Below are 17,035 nucleotides of genomic sequence, written 5' to 3'. Positions count from 1 at the left end.
GATGGCATCATGGTAGTAGATATGTACGATTTGCTCTGCCGTCGTGGATCAGATTTCACAGCTGATTTGCTGTAGGGCTCGTGTCAACAGTGAATAAAAAAATACCATGTTTTTCAAACTGTTCACTTGTTCTGTTCTGAAGGACCCCATAATAGGATATACAGCAATCGAAAAATGGTGTTATGTGTTATGTTGATTTTTTATTTCAATATAGACCGCCAACTCTTGTGCACACCAGAAGACTTTGATGTTATATACACCTGTTTACATTATTATTTATAGATTTATTCATTTAGATATGACAGTTTTTAGTGCTAATATATTACATTATGAGTTCGGTTAATATGTTGAAATAAGTTTGAAGAAATGGCAAAAGTTTCGAGAAGTTCTGAACACAAACATACCTGGAACCACTGCAGTTACTGCAATAACGTAGAATTCAAAGCCCAGCAAGACTTTACTCGGTATGTTGAAAACTCATTTATATTATTATCGTAGTACTATAAGTGTACGTGTACATTTTATGCAAGATACATTATGCATTGCTTGTACAAAATATAATTTAGGTTAGGGTTTAGAAAGCATGTGTTAGTGATTTTAAGGGTTATGTAATTATTAAGTGTGAGATTAATATTGAATAGGTAATAAGAAAGTGCCTATCAAAGGGGTAATTGAAGATCTTTCGACAGAATTTTAGGAATTGTTTTGTACATGGAAGATCATGTGCAAATCTTCAAAGTATTTGTGAAATAGAGAACTTGATGAAGCATTGATTCAAGATTATCAATACTGAGAGGTGCATAATAGCATAATAGTGTCACTAGCTTCTCACGTGTATGGCTGTGTTCAGATGCCTACCAACGCCTGTTGAATTAGGGAGATAAAATATCAAAAGCAATGTCTGTGTTGTGGTGTCCATATAAAACTGTAGGTCCTATACATTGATCGCAAGTATAACAGTCGTGTGAAATTGCAAGCTCGTGTACCTATACCAAGCTCATCAGTTAATTGTAAGCTTAGTTAGTAACATAATCTGTCCCTTTCAGTTCCTCGGTGATCTTTACAGAATGAGCTGATAAGGGAATGCATAAAGAAACACACATATTTGTTTTAAGTTGTGTGTAGAAAGATGGGAACATGAAAAGAACATTGAATAAGATAAACACACTGACAGGTTACTGTAGGGAGAGAGAACAATAGACAGAAAAGACAGTGACAGGCCCCACACATCTGTCTTCACATAGATGGGCTCTCTCCTCATTCTGCCTCTGAGTGGGGGCAGTTGAATAAATCCATGGTATCCCCTGCCTGGCATAAAAGGCGACTAAAAGGGGCCTCAGGTTCTCTTAAATTAGTAGCATTGGAAGGGCCTTTGAGTCCTGGCATTGCTGTCACTTACCGGTACTGATGCCAGGCTCGTCACTTTCGTCTATCGTATCTGACCTTCCTCGGTCCACTCTTGTTATTTTCTGACCCCGATGGTATTAGAGCACTCCAGGTCAGGGAGTCTTATTCTCACGCCCTTCATGGCCGTTGTCTTTCTCTAGCCAATATCTTTATTTTTTGAAGTGTCAGACCCTTTCCATATTTTCCTTTCTGTTTAGTGTTAATAAAGAATGGTTGTACTTCCTCGTAAAACAATAATCACCACCACCACCACCGTGACTACTCTTCTCATCAAAGCCAATTCTACTGAGACTCTGACAAGCTCATTTCTGCTTCCTGGTTTCATCAGGAAGGCAGGCTTCAACATTCATCGCAAGGCCATCTTGACCGGTCTTTATGTGGGAACTATAGGAAAAGCCAGATAAACACAGAAAGAGGTAAGAAATAAACTTAGTTTCTATGTTCTCAGCAATCCTGATTTCCTAAGTACCAGGATGCAGCCAATCTTTCTGTGGCTGCTGAAAACCAGAGCTTTTAACTTTTGCTTCCTTCCTCAGTTTATCTTGACCTAACTTGCACTTTTTACTTTAAAACTGAAGATCTCTTTCAGTCACTGTCATTGCCCACTCCCCTCTGATGAAATTAGGATAGAGAAACAAGCTCGTTGGATATGCAGAAGTAATGGATATGGATGTTAACTGGAATACATCAGAACATGCAGATTTACTTTCTCCAGCTGTTTTTTTCATATTTATCCTCATCCTTTGGTTTAACTTTCTTTTTTATCTTGGCTGTCCTTCCTGGAATATAAATAAAAGAAAATCTTTCTCAGGAGACCCAAATAGTCAAGTTCAGAGGAAGGAAAGCAATGACAGCAATGAAATTATGCTTGAGGAATTGGAGAAGCTGGTTAAACTGCATTGTCGTAAAGCAGTAGGAAAGGGTAAAAGTAGACCTAAAATGGTGAAAAATAGTTGAAAGGGAGGGACAAAATGGAACATAGAGTAATAGGTTTGGCATGGATCTTGAGTAAAGTACCTTCTAATTGGACTGAAGCAATAATTCCACTTGGCTGTGAGCAAGGGAACAGGAAGATTTGCAGCAAGTATTGTGACACTTTATTGATCAGTAGGCTATACTGGGCAAGGTATTCACAGGCATTTTCACTCAAAGGTGGAAAGTAAGTTTGATGAAAACTTGTATCATTTCTTTGCAACTGGCATCACTTTAATTCTGGAAATGCTAATTTTCATATCATACTCGCTGCACATTTCAGTACAGTCATTGGCTGAGGCCAAACTGTTTACTAAATTTCAACCAAACTGAACTCCTTGCTACCATTTTGTACCTTTTAGTAAATGTTCCATTAAACTAGGAATAACAAAAGTGAAAGTGAAGTCAAATAAAGCCTTGTCTAACCCTTTTAACTATTCTGAACTTATTCATTCTACCAGGAATTCTCACTGTGACCCAAATGTCACTGTAAATGCCTTTAGTTGCCTGTAATAACCCATGTGAGGGTGGTAGTAGTGGTGGTGGTGATGGTGATTATTGTTTTAAGAAGAAGTACAACTGGCAACCATTCTCTGTTAGGCCTAACACTAATCAATCTTCATCACGATGTGCAGATCGCCTACGGGAGTCAAATAAAAGACCTGCACCTGGCGAGCCTAACGTATCCTCGGACATTCCCGGCACTAAAAGCCATACACCATTTCATTACCGAGGCAAAAAAGGAAAGGGTCAAATAGTTCGAAAAATGAAGGTATCAGCCAAAGGAAGACAATGGCCACAAAAGGTGTAAAAATGAGACTACCTACCCAGGCCTTGGAAACCTAATGACGTTGGGGTCAGAAAAGAACCATGAGTTGACCAAGAGACGTCGGATAGGATAGATAAAAGTAAGTAGCCTGGCACAAGTAAGTTGAAGCAATGCAGGGACTCAGCTTAGGGCCCCATGGTCGCCATCCCACATTCCCAATTTCAGAGCCTCTGTGGCCCATTTTAGTCGTCTCTTACGACAGGCAGGGGACACCGTGGGTGTTATTCTAGCACCCCCAACCACAGGGGGAAAATAACCCGTCTAATTCCATCGAGTCTTCTCTAGATCAACAGAACACTGTAAGCATAACTGTGAATCAATCACTGCATTTAAGGCAGTCGCCCAGGTGACAGATTCTGTATGTGTTGTTTTCCTAGCCTTTTCTTAAATGATTTCAAAGAAGTTGGAAATTTATTGAACATCTCCCTTGGTAAGTTATTCCAATCCCTAACTCCCCTTCCTATAAATGAATATTTGCCCCAGTTTGTCCTCTTGAATTCCAACTTTATCTTCATACTAGCTGATGTACCCGTGCTTCGCTACGGGATTCTCAGAAAGACTGACTTTGTGGTTTCCTAACTGAAATAAACATAGGTCATTACAAAAACGGAAGTATGAATGTAGCGATTAAAAGCAATGCTATCATATAAAGTACCCGATCAAATGGAACGCCGCACATTTCATCACATTTAACGAACAGTGCTGTGGTTAGATTGCGGTGCCAATCTAATAGTCCAAAGTTCCAGAGCTGGGATGACCAGGCCGCAGATTGCCATGAACACTCATCTGCCATTATTCTGCTAAATATTCACACTGTTCATCCCAATCAGTGCCTCAGAGTAGGGATTGAATAGCCCGAATCCTATGATGATCCAGTGTGTTACGTACCAGTAGTATCAGAAAATTTATAAACCAGGGGAATGGCATGCTAAAGAAGAAAGTTAACCAACTCCCCAGCTACTTTCCATCAATATTCAGGCAGGCTGTTACACTCTGTACGACTGGGCGAGTTGACCGTGTGGTTAGCGGTGCGCAGCTGTGAGCTTGCATCCGAGAGGTAGTGGATTCAAACCCCATTGTCGGCAGCGCTGAAGATGGTATTCCGTGGTTTCACACTTTCACACCAGTCAAATGCTGGGCCTGTACCTTAATTAAGGCCTAAGGCACTCCTAGCCCTTTGCTATCCCTTCGTCGCCATAAAACCTATCTATGTCGGTGTGACGTAAATTAAATAAAAAATACTATGTACTCAGCAGTAATCCTATCTACTGGAGATGAGGGGTAACAGAAGACACAAAGCACATCACGACAAACAATGGTCAATGTAACGTTATTGTTCATCAATGTTATGAGCTTTCTATATTGTAGGCCTACACATTTAGTTTTCTTTCGACTCTGTGATTTGTAAAATATTTTATACCGTAAACTGTAGTTTCTTATTCTCCGACTTTACATACCGATTTTCATTAAATACTGTTTACCCATTGGCGCTGACGTGGACTTAGTAACAAAAATCCAAATTCAAGAATATCTTTGTGATCATAGCCAGTACGGTAACAATGTATAAGACATGAATAATAGGAAATTTAATACCATAGGCCTATAACCTTAGTTATGTAGCATTCATAGATTACACCTCTAATAAGAAATATTTGAGAATTACATGTTAGGCCTTCCCCTAAACTACCATTTCACTCAGCATGAATAAAATAATTTACAGCCTAGACTATCGCGACTTATTTCCTGACTGCATACCGAGTTTCATCAAGATAGGTCTAATAATAACAACAATATTTGAGAATTCAATTTTAGGCCTTCCCCTAAACTACCATTTCACTCAGCGTGAGTAAAATGATTTATAGCCTAGATTGTAGAGGTTCATCCCCCGACTTCACGTACCGATTTTAATTAGACCACCAATAACATAAATAGTTGAGAATTCAATTTTAGGCCTTCCCCTAAACTACCATTTCACTCAGCGTGAGTAAAATGATATGTAGCCTAGATTGTAGAGGCTCATCCCCCGACTTCACATACCGATTTTCATTAAATTCTCTTCAACCGTTTTCTCGTGATGCGTGTACATACAGACAGACAGAAATTACGGAAAAGTAAAAAGTGCATTTTCTTGTTACTATGGACATGACCGGTACAGAAATACCATTATTTTCAAATTCTGAGCAATGTACAGACAAAACTCTTATTTTATATATATAGATTGTGACATCACTCAAACTTATTGGTCTACTAATGTCATTCCACACCATCTCTCCACTGACAGTTCAGAACATAACCACTTAGTCGAGCAGCTCGTCTCCTTTCTCCCAAGTCCTCCCATCCCAAACTTAGCAACTTTTTTTTAATGCTACTCTTTTGTTGGAAATCACCCAGAACTAATCGAGCTGCTTTTCTTTGGATTTTTTCCAGTTCTTGAATCAAGTAATCCTGGTGAGGGTCCGATACACTGAAACCTACTGTAGTTGGGGTCTTACCCCTAAACACCCTTATAACCATGTGTAGAGATCTGTACCCTTTATTTACCGTACAATCCCATTTATGTGATTACCCCAATGAGGATCTTTCCTTATATTAACACCTAGGTACTTACAGTGATTCCCAAAAGGAACTTTCACCCCATCAACGCAGTAATTAAAACTGAGAAGACTTTTCCTGTTTGTGAAACTCACAACCTGACTTTTAACCCCGTTTATCATCATACCATTGCCTGCTGTCCATCTCACAACATTATCGAGGTCATTTTGCAGTTGCTCACAATGTAACTTATTTATTACTCTGTACAGAATAACATCATCTGCAAAAAGCCTTATCGCTGATTCCACTTCTTTACTCATATCATTTATATATATATAAGAAAACCTAAGGTCCTATAATACTGCCTTGAGGAATTCCCCTCTTAATTATTACAGGGTCAGATGAAGCTTCGCCTACTCTAATTCTGTGAGATCTATTTTCTAGAAATATAGCAACCCATTCAGTCACTCTTTTGTTTAGTCCAGTTGCACTAATTTTTGTCAGTAGTCCCCCATGATCCACCGTATCAAATGCCTTAGATAGGTCAATCACAATACAATCCATTTGACCTCCTGAATCCAAGACATCTGCTATATCTTGCTGGAATCCTACAAGGGAATATGCCACCTAAGTGACTTCCCTATATGCAGATCAGTTGTGATTGATTGATGATTGATTGAAGGTGCTTGAAATGAGGAGATAAGGCTAAGTTAGGAACATACTTGATGGACGAAGTTGAACATACCAACTGGCTTCAGTGATGGGGTCATGTGAGGTGAATGTAGGAGGATGGGTTACCTAGGAGAATAATGGATTCTGCCATGGAGAACAAACTGGAAGCTAAAAGGCATAACAGCCATAAAAATGGGGGAATTTTCTGAGACATACCTCATAAAAAATACAGGCTTCAGACAATAATAATGATTTTATTGTTTTTACGTGCCACCAACAACTTCTTAACAGTTTTTGGAGATGCCGAGGTGCCGGAATTTTGTCCCGCAGGAGTTCTTTCAGATGCCTGTAAATCTACAGACACAAGGCTGACATATTTGAGCACCTTCATATACCACCGGACTGAGCCAGGATCAAACCTGCCAAATTGGGGTCAGAAGTCCAATGTCTGAGCCACTCAGCCCGGCGGGTTTCAGACAGAGAGATTGCCTGTCGCTGCTCCTGGTCAACTTTGCCTTTGAATATATAATGAGAGAATGGTACAAGGATAATCCAAGGAGCATCAAAATTGGTAGATGCATAGCTTTAAATGTCCTGTCCAACATCGTTCAGGAAGCCCAACAAGTTGAAGCACTACAGAAAATTGGCCTCAGAATATCCTGCGAAAAGACGGTAATCATGTTAATTGACCCCTCACCACTCATAAAATGACAATAGAATGACACAAAATCAAAATTGTTGACAAATTTAAATATTTAAGAGAAATAACAACATATAACCTCAGTGTAAAGCTGACATGGCATAATATAATAAATAGACCGACCATAGCACAATATAATATAATATATAATATATTGATATTATCACCAAGAACCCATACAGTAAAAAATAATTTAAAAAGGCTTCTCACTAGCCACAAAATTAAAACACTGTAAAATAGTTAAGCAACCAGAATTAACATATGCAAGTTAAACCATTTTCTAAACAACTAACACTGCAGTAATAGAATGCTTAAAATTGAAGGAAGAATAATCAGAATGTGGGTAAAGAAAAAGTACCAAGAAAATAGACAGTGGAGACTAGCTTCTAATGTAACAGTCTACAAGGAAATGCACAATAAGGAAGAAACAAATCTCATTCTCTGGACATCTACTTAGGATGACAGAAAACAGGATCGTCAGGAAAACCGTAGAAGAATTATGGTAATCTATAATCTTCATTTCCGTATTGACAATTGCACAATTAAAAATAGGAGAGGATTTCCACCAATCAATACTTATTTATTGTATATATTAAACTACAGGACCGGTTTCGACCTCATATTCAAGGTCATCTTCAGCTGAACCATATATACATATTAATATAATGAAGCTTTGATTAAGATTGTGGTGTTGAAGGAATGCCATATGATGATGATGTACATTTAGTTACATACAAATGGGGCACGTCTTAGCGTGAGCTGGCGTATATGTCATTCTGTGCAATATTGCAACTGTATGTCTAAAATGTTGAAGGTCTTAAAACTAGTGTATAAAACACGTCTTTTCCTAAACTAACTTATATATATGTACAAGATAAAAACAATACATAAAAACACTTCATGTACATGAACATTCGTTCTTGCTTGGTGGTCAATACATCGACTAACTTCCGTATTTAAGTCTTATTCACAGTTGTACACTTCAGCTGCTATTCTTAGAGTTTGTAAAATTGCATGGATAAAAGTTTTGTCTTCTTGTGCGTATGTGAGATAAAACACTTTCAATTTAAAAAGGGTGCCAAATGTATGGATGAAATTCAAGTAAAATATGTTCAGCTCTGCTGTGTGTGTTGCCCTTTTATAAGAACCAATTCATGTTTTCTTATTGGCGTCCGTAAATTTGGGTGACATTGGTTTCAAAGTAGTGGCTCCTTTCCCATTTGTAGCTGTGCAATGATGTTATGTTAATCTGTGGAAGATAAGATTGAGTTATAAGTGATATTGTGCGGAGGAATGTCTAAGGGTTATGTGTGTGAATTGGAATATGTACTTACTGTTGTTGGTGTAGCTGAGTTGTGTTTGACATGCGAGCTTGTAATGTACTACTTCGTGTTCTTCTTGGGCTTATGCTAGCTGCTGTGAGGGGAAGGGCAACACACACAGCAGAGCTGAACATATTTTACTTGAATTTCATCCATACATTTGGCACCCTTTTTAAATTGAAAGTGTTTTATCTCACATACGCACAAGAAGACAAAACTTTTATCCATGCAATTTTACAAACTCTAAGAATAGCAGCTGAAGTGTACAACTGTGGATAAGACTTAAATACGGAAGTTAGTCGATGTATTGACCACCAAGCAAGAACGAATGTTCATGTACATGAAGTGTTTTTATGTATTGTTTTTATCTTGTACATATATATAAGTTAGTTTAGGAAAAGACGTGTTTTATACACTAGTTTTAAGACCTTCAACATTTTAGACATACAGTTGCAATATTGCACAGAATGACATATACGCCAGCTCACGCTAAGACGTGCCCCATTTGTATGTAACTAAATGTACATCATCATCATATGGCATTCCTTCAACACCACAATCTTAATCAAAGCTTCATTATATTAATATGTATATATGGTTCAGCTGAAGATGACCTTGAATATGAGGTCGAAACCGGTCCTGTAGTTTAATATATACAATAAATAAGTATTGATTGGTGGAAATCCTCTCCTATTTTTAATTGAAGAATTATGGATCAGTAAGAGGAACATTAGATGAAATACAGAAATTAACAAAGATATGAGGGAAATCTGCCTGCTGTCATTTCTTGATGGGTACAGTACTTTTGCATCCATCTTTTGGCACAGGCCAAAGTGTAGCTTCCACCGCAGTCCCAGTCAACATCCATGGCTGTGACAATATGGAAGTTGCTGGGGTATGGGTAGTGCTGAGTAATGACATTCAGAGCATGCCTATTGCATCTGAGTGTTATGAAAGGTGCTGCTCATAGGGTCAGTCGTGCTGCAATAGTACTTTCTGACCCAGTGAGGAAAGCTATGGCAAACCACCTCACTCCTCGTTTTGCCTAGTACGCCTCATTTGGTGCTGCCATTGGTTTTTTGGGGGTTCCTTATAACCGCATAACCTTTGGTGGTGCTATTTGAGGATCCAACCAGCCTTTGGGCTGATGACCTAACAGACAGATGAGGAAAATACAAATTACAATAGGAGATTTTAAAAAAATAGACAAAATAATGAAACTCACAAACAAGCCAGGCTACACAGAAAGATCAACAAACGGACAATAGGACAGGTGATTTCAGATGAAGAAAGAAAGTTAAGATCTGAGAGAATGAAGAAGTACTGGACTGACCAGAAAAAAAAAATCCAAACCCAACAGCACATCACCCCCGGAGGGCCATGGCCTACCAAGTGACCTCTGCTCAGCCCAAAGGCCTGAAGACTATGAGGTGTCATGTGGTCAACATGGTGAATCCTCTTGGCTTTGTAGACCGGGGCCACTATCTCACCATCATATAGCTCCTCAGCTGCAATCACATAGGCTGAGTGGACCTCGAACCAGCCCTCAATTCCACGTAAAAATCGCTGACCTGGCTGGGAATCAAACCTGGGGCCTCCAGGTAAGAGGCAGGCATGCTACCCCTACACTGCAGGGCTAGCGTACTGGGCTGACAGGAAGGGGGGGGGGGGGACCCTTTTTTATAAAATTGAGTTAAGTTGTCCAATGAAGACCATAAAATATAAATAAATAAAAAGTTATGTATGTATCCTTTCTGTAGCAATTCATGTTAGGCTCACTATTTTAAGTATTTTATCACAAACAAAGCCTAGGATCCTGGCAATTTTAATCTTAGATATTAGGTACAGCGGTTGAAGATACCTTAAAAAAAGAGGCAAAACCTGGCCCGTTTAAGACATAGTAATGATTTAACATTATTTATGTAAATTTATAAAAATTCTTATAATGTATTGAAATGGTGGACCCTCGAGAAACATTCTTTCAGAAAGGTATATGTTGTCAATAACTTTTATTGTATTTCAATAAGAGATTAATACTTAGTTTCAAAAAAAGAACAGTTTCTGGCTTAGGCCAATTTAGAGCACTCTGCATTACACAGTAAACCAGTTATTGACCAGCAGATTATCAAACGACAGCTAATTTTAACATCAAAGAGCTGAATGCATCGTTCTCATGTGTTGGTCAGCTCAGCCCAACTAGAAGGCTATTCCTAAGCTTCAAAGAGATGAAAATGTCCCAGCATCTTTGCTAAAATATTCTTTTACACTGTGTCACTTGTTTTGAATATTCTACCATCCAGTTCTTATGTGGAAAAAGGGTTTTCTAAATTATTAGCTTTAACCCTTTGAGAGCAGATTCCTCTGTATTATTGCAAAGCTGTTTTATGTGAAAATGCAAAAACTTTATCCTTTTTAATATCTTCAGAAATATGTCTCTGCCTGTTCTTTTCTAGTGTGAAGCTGAAGGTTTGTTTACAAATAAATGGACTTTGAGCATTTTTAAAAAGGAAGTATTCCTAAAAAGAAAAATTTTAAAAATTGTAGTTACTATGTAGATTTTGTATCCTTTCAGTACAACTACTATTACTTACCATTGGGCACCATTGCTTGTGTAGTGCTTCAAAGAATATTCATTTTCTACACAACCACCTCTATGGTCACGAAAAGGTGCTTGAACTGCCTAATTGGATGTGACATGTTTATAACTTTTCCTCTCCTGTAACAAGATAGCAGTGTTAGCACTATGTACCTTGTGGCAGCTGCTGTCATTGTTACTACTGCTATAGCAGAAGAATCTCCACTTTCAGACAATGGCATGTTATTGTATTGTTATGAAAGTAGTGTGAGTTAGAGAGAGAGAGGGAGATATTTATTAAAGAAATAAATCATCCGTCCCTCAATAAGGGTGACCATTCGGTTCTGGAATACAGTTACAATATTTCAATGGAGTTTAAAAATATTAAGAAAAGTAGAAATTTAATCGTTAATGCTGTTACCTTCTTTTTTCAAGAGGTTTATTGATGTAATCACGTTCTCAGGTATAGTTGGAAGTCATTATTTGTAGAGAGTTCCTCAGTATCTGTATTACTATTTTTTCTATTAGAGTGGAACTTTCATATTTTGTAGGAAGGTCGATGTCTGACTAGGGAGGGTGCCTCTTGCTTTCGGGCAGTCTGAATATAATACTACTCCTTTTCCTTTATGTGGCAACTGGTACCACGACTGAAAGGATCGATTTCTCACAGTGTCACATAGTTTTCTTCCGTCAATCTTTGGGGGAAGACTTTTTTTTTTTGTATGTCAAGTCTGTGAATTGCCATATCTTGTTCTTCAGGTAACTTCCTTACGTATTGTAGGTGAACGTCCTGAATATGGAGTAAGCGATTACAAATATTGCAATGGTGTATACTGGCATTCCATTCTGCATAAATTATTTCATCTCTCTGACCTTTCTGGCACTATACATCATTGAATTTGGAGTATCATCTGGCAACATCATTGTTTCTTCTACAGAACTTCTTATAATTTTGTCCAGATCTTTAAGAAAGACATTTGATAGTTGTGTCAGGGAGACACATTGTAGAGGATGGATCAAACCTGGCCAAACAAACTCCTTAATAATCTTGATCTTTTGCTCTGGTTTTAGAAGTTTTGTTTTTACCAGATTATTTAAGTCAGAAGTTACTGTGCTTATTAGTTTATGTCTGTCAAGAGAAATTTCATTGTTGAAGTCAAATTCCTAAATACTTGATTCATTCATTATTTGTTTTTATAGATGGGATTATTGATCCTTTGAGTGTAGTGATGTTTCCTTCAGTTAATTTTCCTTTTTTCAGGATTATAGATTTGCTTGCAGGAGGATGGATATGTAAACAAATTTCTGCAAAGCTGCTTTTGGCTAAATTTAACAAGATAGTAGCATCACTTTCAGTTTAGGTAGGTCATCTACGAAAGCAAATGAGGATAACGGCAGTTGATCGTCGGATAAAATATAGCCGTAACGTTGGCATGTGTCATGGTCAGTGAGATTTTGTATTACTGTATTGCTTAAAGATTTGCTTTCATAAACATAGTTATCTTTACTGTATAAAATTTAATTTACCTACTCCGCAGTATACTGCCACGTCTTTTGGGGGATGTGTTCATAGATGGAGCCAATCCTATAGAGATTTATCTGAAAGAAATTGAGCCAAAGAGTTTCACTGATGACATTTAGATCATAAAGATCGACTACAGCTTTGCCTAAGAACCTACCTTGGAACCATGATTTATTTTTATTATTATTAATATTATTATTATTATTAACAACAAGTGAGTTAGCCATGCACTTACGGGTGTGCAGCTGTGATATAGCATTCAGGAGATAGTTAAGGCCATGGCTAATTCCTTCCCACTCCCAGCCCTTTCGTATCCCATCATCGCCATAAAACCTGTCTGTGTCAGTGCAACATAAAGCAGATTGAAAAAAAAAAAAATATATATATATTATTACCGAGTGAGTTAGCTGTGCAGTTAGGGGCATACAGCTGTGAGCTTGCATTCGGGGTATAGTAGGTTTGAACCCAACTGTCTGAAGGTGGTTTTCCATGGTTTTCCATTTTCACACCAGTCAAATGCTGATTCTGTACCTTAATTAGGGCCATGGCTGCTTCCTTCCAACTCCTAGCATTTTCGTATCCCATTGTCGCCATAAAACTTATCTGTATTGGTGCAACATAAAACAAATAGTAGTACAGTACAGTAGGTCTTTCATTGTCAGAATTTGAAGCCTGGTCTCGTGCACTCACAGTCCAACTTCCCAGTGCTAGCTGATCCCTTAACTGTGAGTCTGTTGAACCCTCTCTTCTCAGTGTTTGTTACATACTTCTGGTACTATCTCTCTGTTCTGTTCATCTTATCTTATCTTGGCAGGAAGTTAGGAGTCATCTTAGATGCCCACCACTTCCCTTTGTGATCACATTATTCTCAGTTCTATGTGTCCTCCTCCTCCTCCTCTTCACCCCCCTCATCATTATAATCCTCCTTGATTCTCCACACCAGCAGGCCGGGTGTGGAAATGAACAAGCCTCATTCTGTTATTGTTGCAAGCAATCCCTCTTTTTTCCTCTTCTCCTGACGTGCTATATCTTACAGTCAAGGGTTTTTCTGTTAGGATGAACTCCCATAGCCTTTAGTAGATCCCTTTTTCATGTACAAGGTAGCAGAATGAGTACTGGATTGTCCCATTTGCCAGCATCATTGTTCTGAAGGTCTCCTCTGCTGAAGGCTGTTGAGGTCTGGCAAGGGACCCTTCCAATGTTCTACTTGCTGGGTTAGCTGGATCAAGGTTTTTTAAAAGAGGTGCTACTCTTCTATCCTCGCTCTTTGTCCTGCTGTTAACAGACAGAGCCTGGCTTCCCATTTCTGAGCCTATGCTGCTAGGTTTCCTGTCTGTTATGATATCCTGAAATATTACATCTATACATACATACATTATCATTATAGACTGTTATACCTTTCAGCGTTCAGTCTGCAAGCCTCTGTGAATTCATTTCATTCGCCAAGTTGTTTCCAAGGAGTCCCTCGCCTGTTAAATGGGAGTGGGACTCCATTACTCCCATAAGTCCGAGACTTGCTTAAAATGTTCTGAACTCGGTAAATTCATGAAGAAGGATGCTACCCTACTTGCACATAGTCCAAGTGAGGATCTCTCCTCTAACGGGTTATGGACCACCGGTGAATTGTATAGTCCTAGCCGCCTGAGCCCAAGGAGGGCCACGACTCAGAATATGTCCGAGATGCCCACTCCCATTCCATAGCAACTGGTATCCCGACTCTCAGGACCACTTACTAGGCCACTCAGCCGTTGCCCATGGTTCACGAACTAAGACGTGACTACAGTAACCCACAAACATGAACCATACATCTGTACATTTTGTTCTAATATTTTTTAATTCTTCACCTGCAATTTATCCTCTATCCCAGAGTCCATCACAGTATTGTTTCCTGGGCATTTTGTCATAATTGTTCTTATGGGGGCTGATGACCTCTGTGTTTGGCTCCTTAAAACAACCATTGACATCATAATCATATAAGTTATTCTTAACAACTGACTTTGGCAGTCAAGTAGTATTAGGATGATATTAGCCATTCCTAACTTTTTTTTTTTTTGTTTGTTTACATTTTGCTTTACGTCCCACAGACACAGACAGGTCTTATGGCAATGATGGGTTAGTAAAGGGCTAGGAGTGGGAAGGAAGCGGCCATGGCCTTAATTAAAGTACAGGCCCAGGATTTGCCTGGTGTGAAAATGGGAAACTATAGAAAACCATCTTCAGGGTTGCCGACAGTAGGGTTCGAACCCACTATCTCCCAGATGCAAGCCGATATCTACGTGACCATAAACACACGACCACTTGCTCGGTGCCTCTTTTTAAGTTACTGCTTAAATATTTCATATATTCTTTTAGGAATAAACCCAATGAATGAAGCTGCATGTACAAACCAGCTTCATTGGTGGGGTCATGTGATGTGAATGGAGGAGGATAGGTTACCTAGGAGAATAATGGACTCTGTTATGGAGGGTAAGAGGAGTAGAGGGAGACCAAGACGATGATGGCTGACTCAGTTTCTAATGATTTAAAGAAGAGATATAGAACTAAAGGAGGCCACAGAGCTAGTTACAAATAGACGATTGTGGCGGCAATTAGTAAATTCACAGAGGCTTGCAGACTGAACGCCAAAGATTTATGTATATAAATATATAATGAGGTTAATCACTCAACAACTATCCACCTTAATGGCCTTGAGAGAGAAAACCTAGGATTGAGGTTCCTTCCTCTCACTAAGTTTTCAGTTGTTGCTTAATTTCTTTTCCCAAGCACCATTTCTAGTTTAAGGAGTGAACTTCTGCTTCATGGAGTGACTCTTGCTCTTGTTTATCCTGCAACACTGTGCTGCCTATCTGTTTGGGTCAGCAGCTGTCAAACCTGTAAGGCTGATGTACAGTTAAATGTAGCAATGAGGACTATCAGTGGCATGATAAAGTCTACTCCAGCTAAATTGGTTTCCAGTTCCTTTGAACATAATATATTCCCCCACACCCCCTTCTAGCTCCACTGGAAAGCATGAAGAGAAGTCTCTGAAGATGATTCAGTTCTTCAGCATGCGGACCTTCAGTTTTTACCTGTGACGTACCTTAGGTCCAGGAGACCGGCATATGAAGAAGCAACTTGACTGCTGCAAAATGGCTTCAGCGCAAAGATGGAATGGATGCAAGAATGGCTGGAGGCAGATCAATATAACGATGAGCTAATCGGAAATCTACAATTCATCTGGTGAAATGCCTGGTTTCCACTAACCAAGACTGATATCATACTGCTCATTAATGTGCACAAGTGGTGTTTCTATGTGACTTTGTTCTAATAATGGCATGTGACCTCCGGAGAGGTCAAGTGCAGGTCTTTCAAGCTGATGTCTGTGGGAATGAGGCCCTACCCATGATAAATTATTCTAATGCTGAAGATGACACAAACACCCAGCCCCCGAACCGTCAGAATTAACCAATGAAGGTTAAAATCCCCGACCCAGCCGGGAATCAAATCCTGGACCCCTTGGACCAAAGGCCAGCATGATAGTCATCTAGCCACGGAGCTGGACTGTGACTTTGTACGGTCCAGACAGTATACAGCATAGTGGATTAAGTTGTCCGACTCGTTGGCTGAATGGTCAGCGTACTGGCCTTCGGTTCAGAGGGTCCCGGGTTCGATTCCCGGCCAGGTCGGGGATTTTAACCTTCATTGGTTAATTCCAGTAGCCTGGGTGTTTGTGCTGTCCCCAACATCGCTGCAACTCGCACACCACACATAACACACAGTTACCTACACATGGCAGATGCCGCCCACCCTCATCGGAGGGTCTGCCTACAAGGGCTGCACTCAGCTAGAAATAGCCACACGGAATTATAATTATAGTGGATTAAGTTGTCCGATTCTGAAATGTTTCTGTTTTTGTACATATTTGTATATCTACAGTTAATTTTATCCTATAATTGTAAAATGACGCATTCAATCATTTAATATTAATTACATTTTTTGTTTCTGGTCATTTATAGCCTGGATAGAACACTGTTGTGCCCAAAGATTTACGACACATATTAAGAGCTAGAGTATATGATAAGTTGCACATCAAGGATTGGTTTAAGGACCATCACATTATTTAATTTGTGGTAATGCCTCCATAGCTTATGCAGCAGTGTGCTGGCCTGTCACTGCTTGGTTCCATGGTTCAAATCCCAGTTGCTCACATGTGAGATTTGTGCTGGACAAACCGGTGGCAGGGCAGGTTTTCCTCAAAGTACTGCGGTTTTCCTGTCATTATTCCAGCAACACTGTGCAGTATCATTTCATTTCACCCGTTGGTCATTTATCATTGCTCCAGAGGAGTGTGACAGGCTTCAGCAGCTGGCACAGTTCCTATCCTCGCCACTAGATGGGGGTCATTCATTCCATTCCTAACCCGGTCAAATGACTGGAAACAGGCTGTGGATTTTCAGTGTTTTTAATTATAGGCCTACAGATACTTCAAACTTCATGTTCATCTTATACATATCACACAGACAAG

At 39.3% G+C, this 17,035-nt stretch overlaps 1 protein-coding gene across 1 annotated transcript in view; it reads left to right on the top strand.

Annotated features, from left to right (window-relative positions):
- The first annotated feature begins 219 nt into the window (after positions 1 to 219).
- Positions 220 to 17,035, top strand: part of scat (VPS54 subunit of GARP complex scat) — a 112,467-nt gene continuing 95,651 nt past the window's right edge. Inside the window, exon 1 of the mRNA XM_067153860.2 lies at positions 220 to 464. Coding sequence (XP_067009961.2) covers positions 367 to 464 — 98 coding nt within the window. The 5' untranslated portion in view covers positions 220 to 366. The remainder of the gene's footprint in view (positions 465 to 17,035) is intronic.

The sequence above is a fragment of the Anabrus simplex genome, chromosome 9 (assembly GCF_040414725.1).
Source record: "Anabrus simplex isolate iqAnaSimp1 chromosome 9, ASM4041472v1, whole genome shotgun sequence".
NCBI lineage: Eukaryota > Metazoa > Arthropoda > Insecta > Orthoptera > Tettigoniidae > Anabrus > Anabrus simplex.
This window is presented reverse-complemented; position numbering and strand designations above follow the sequence as displayed.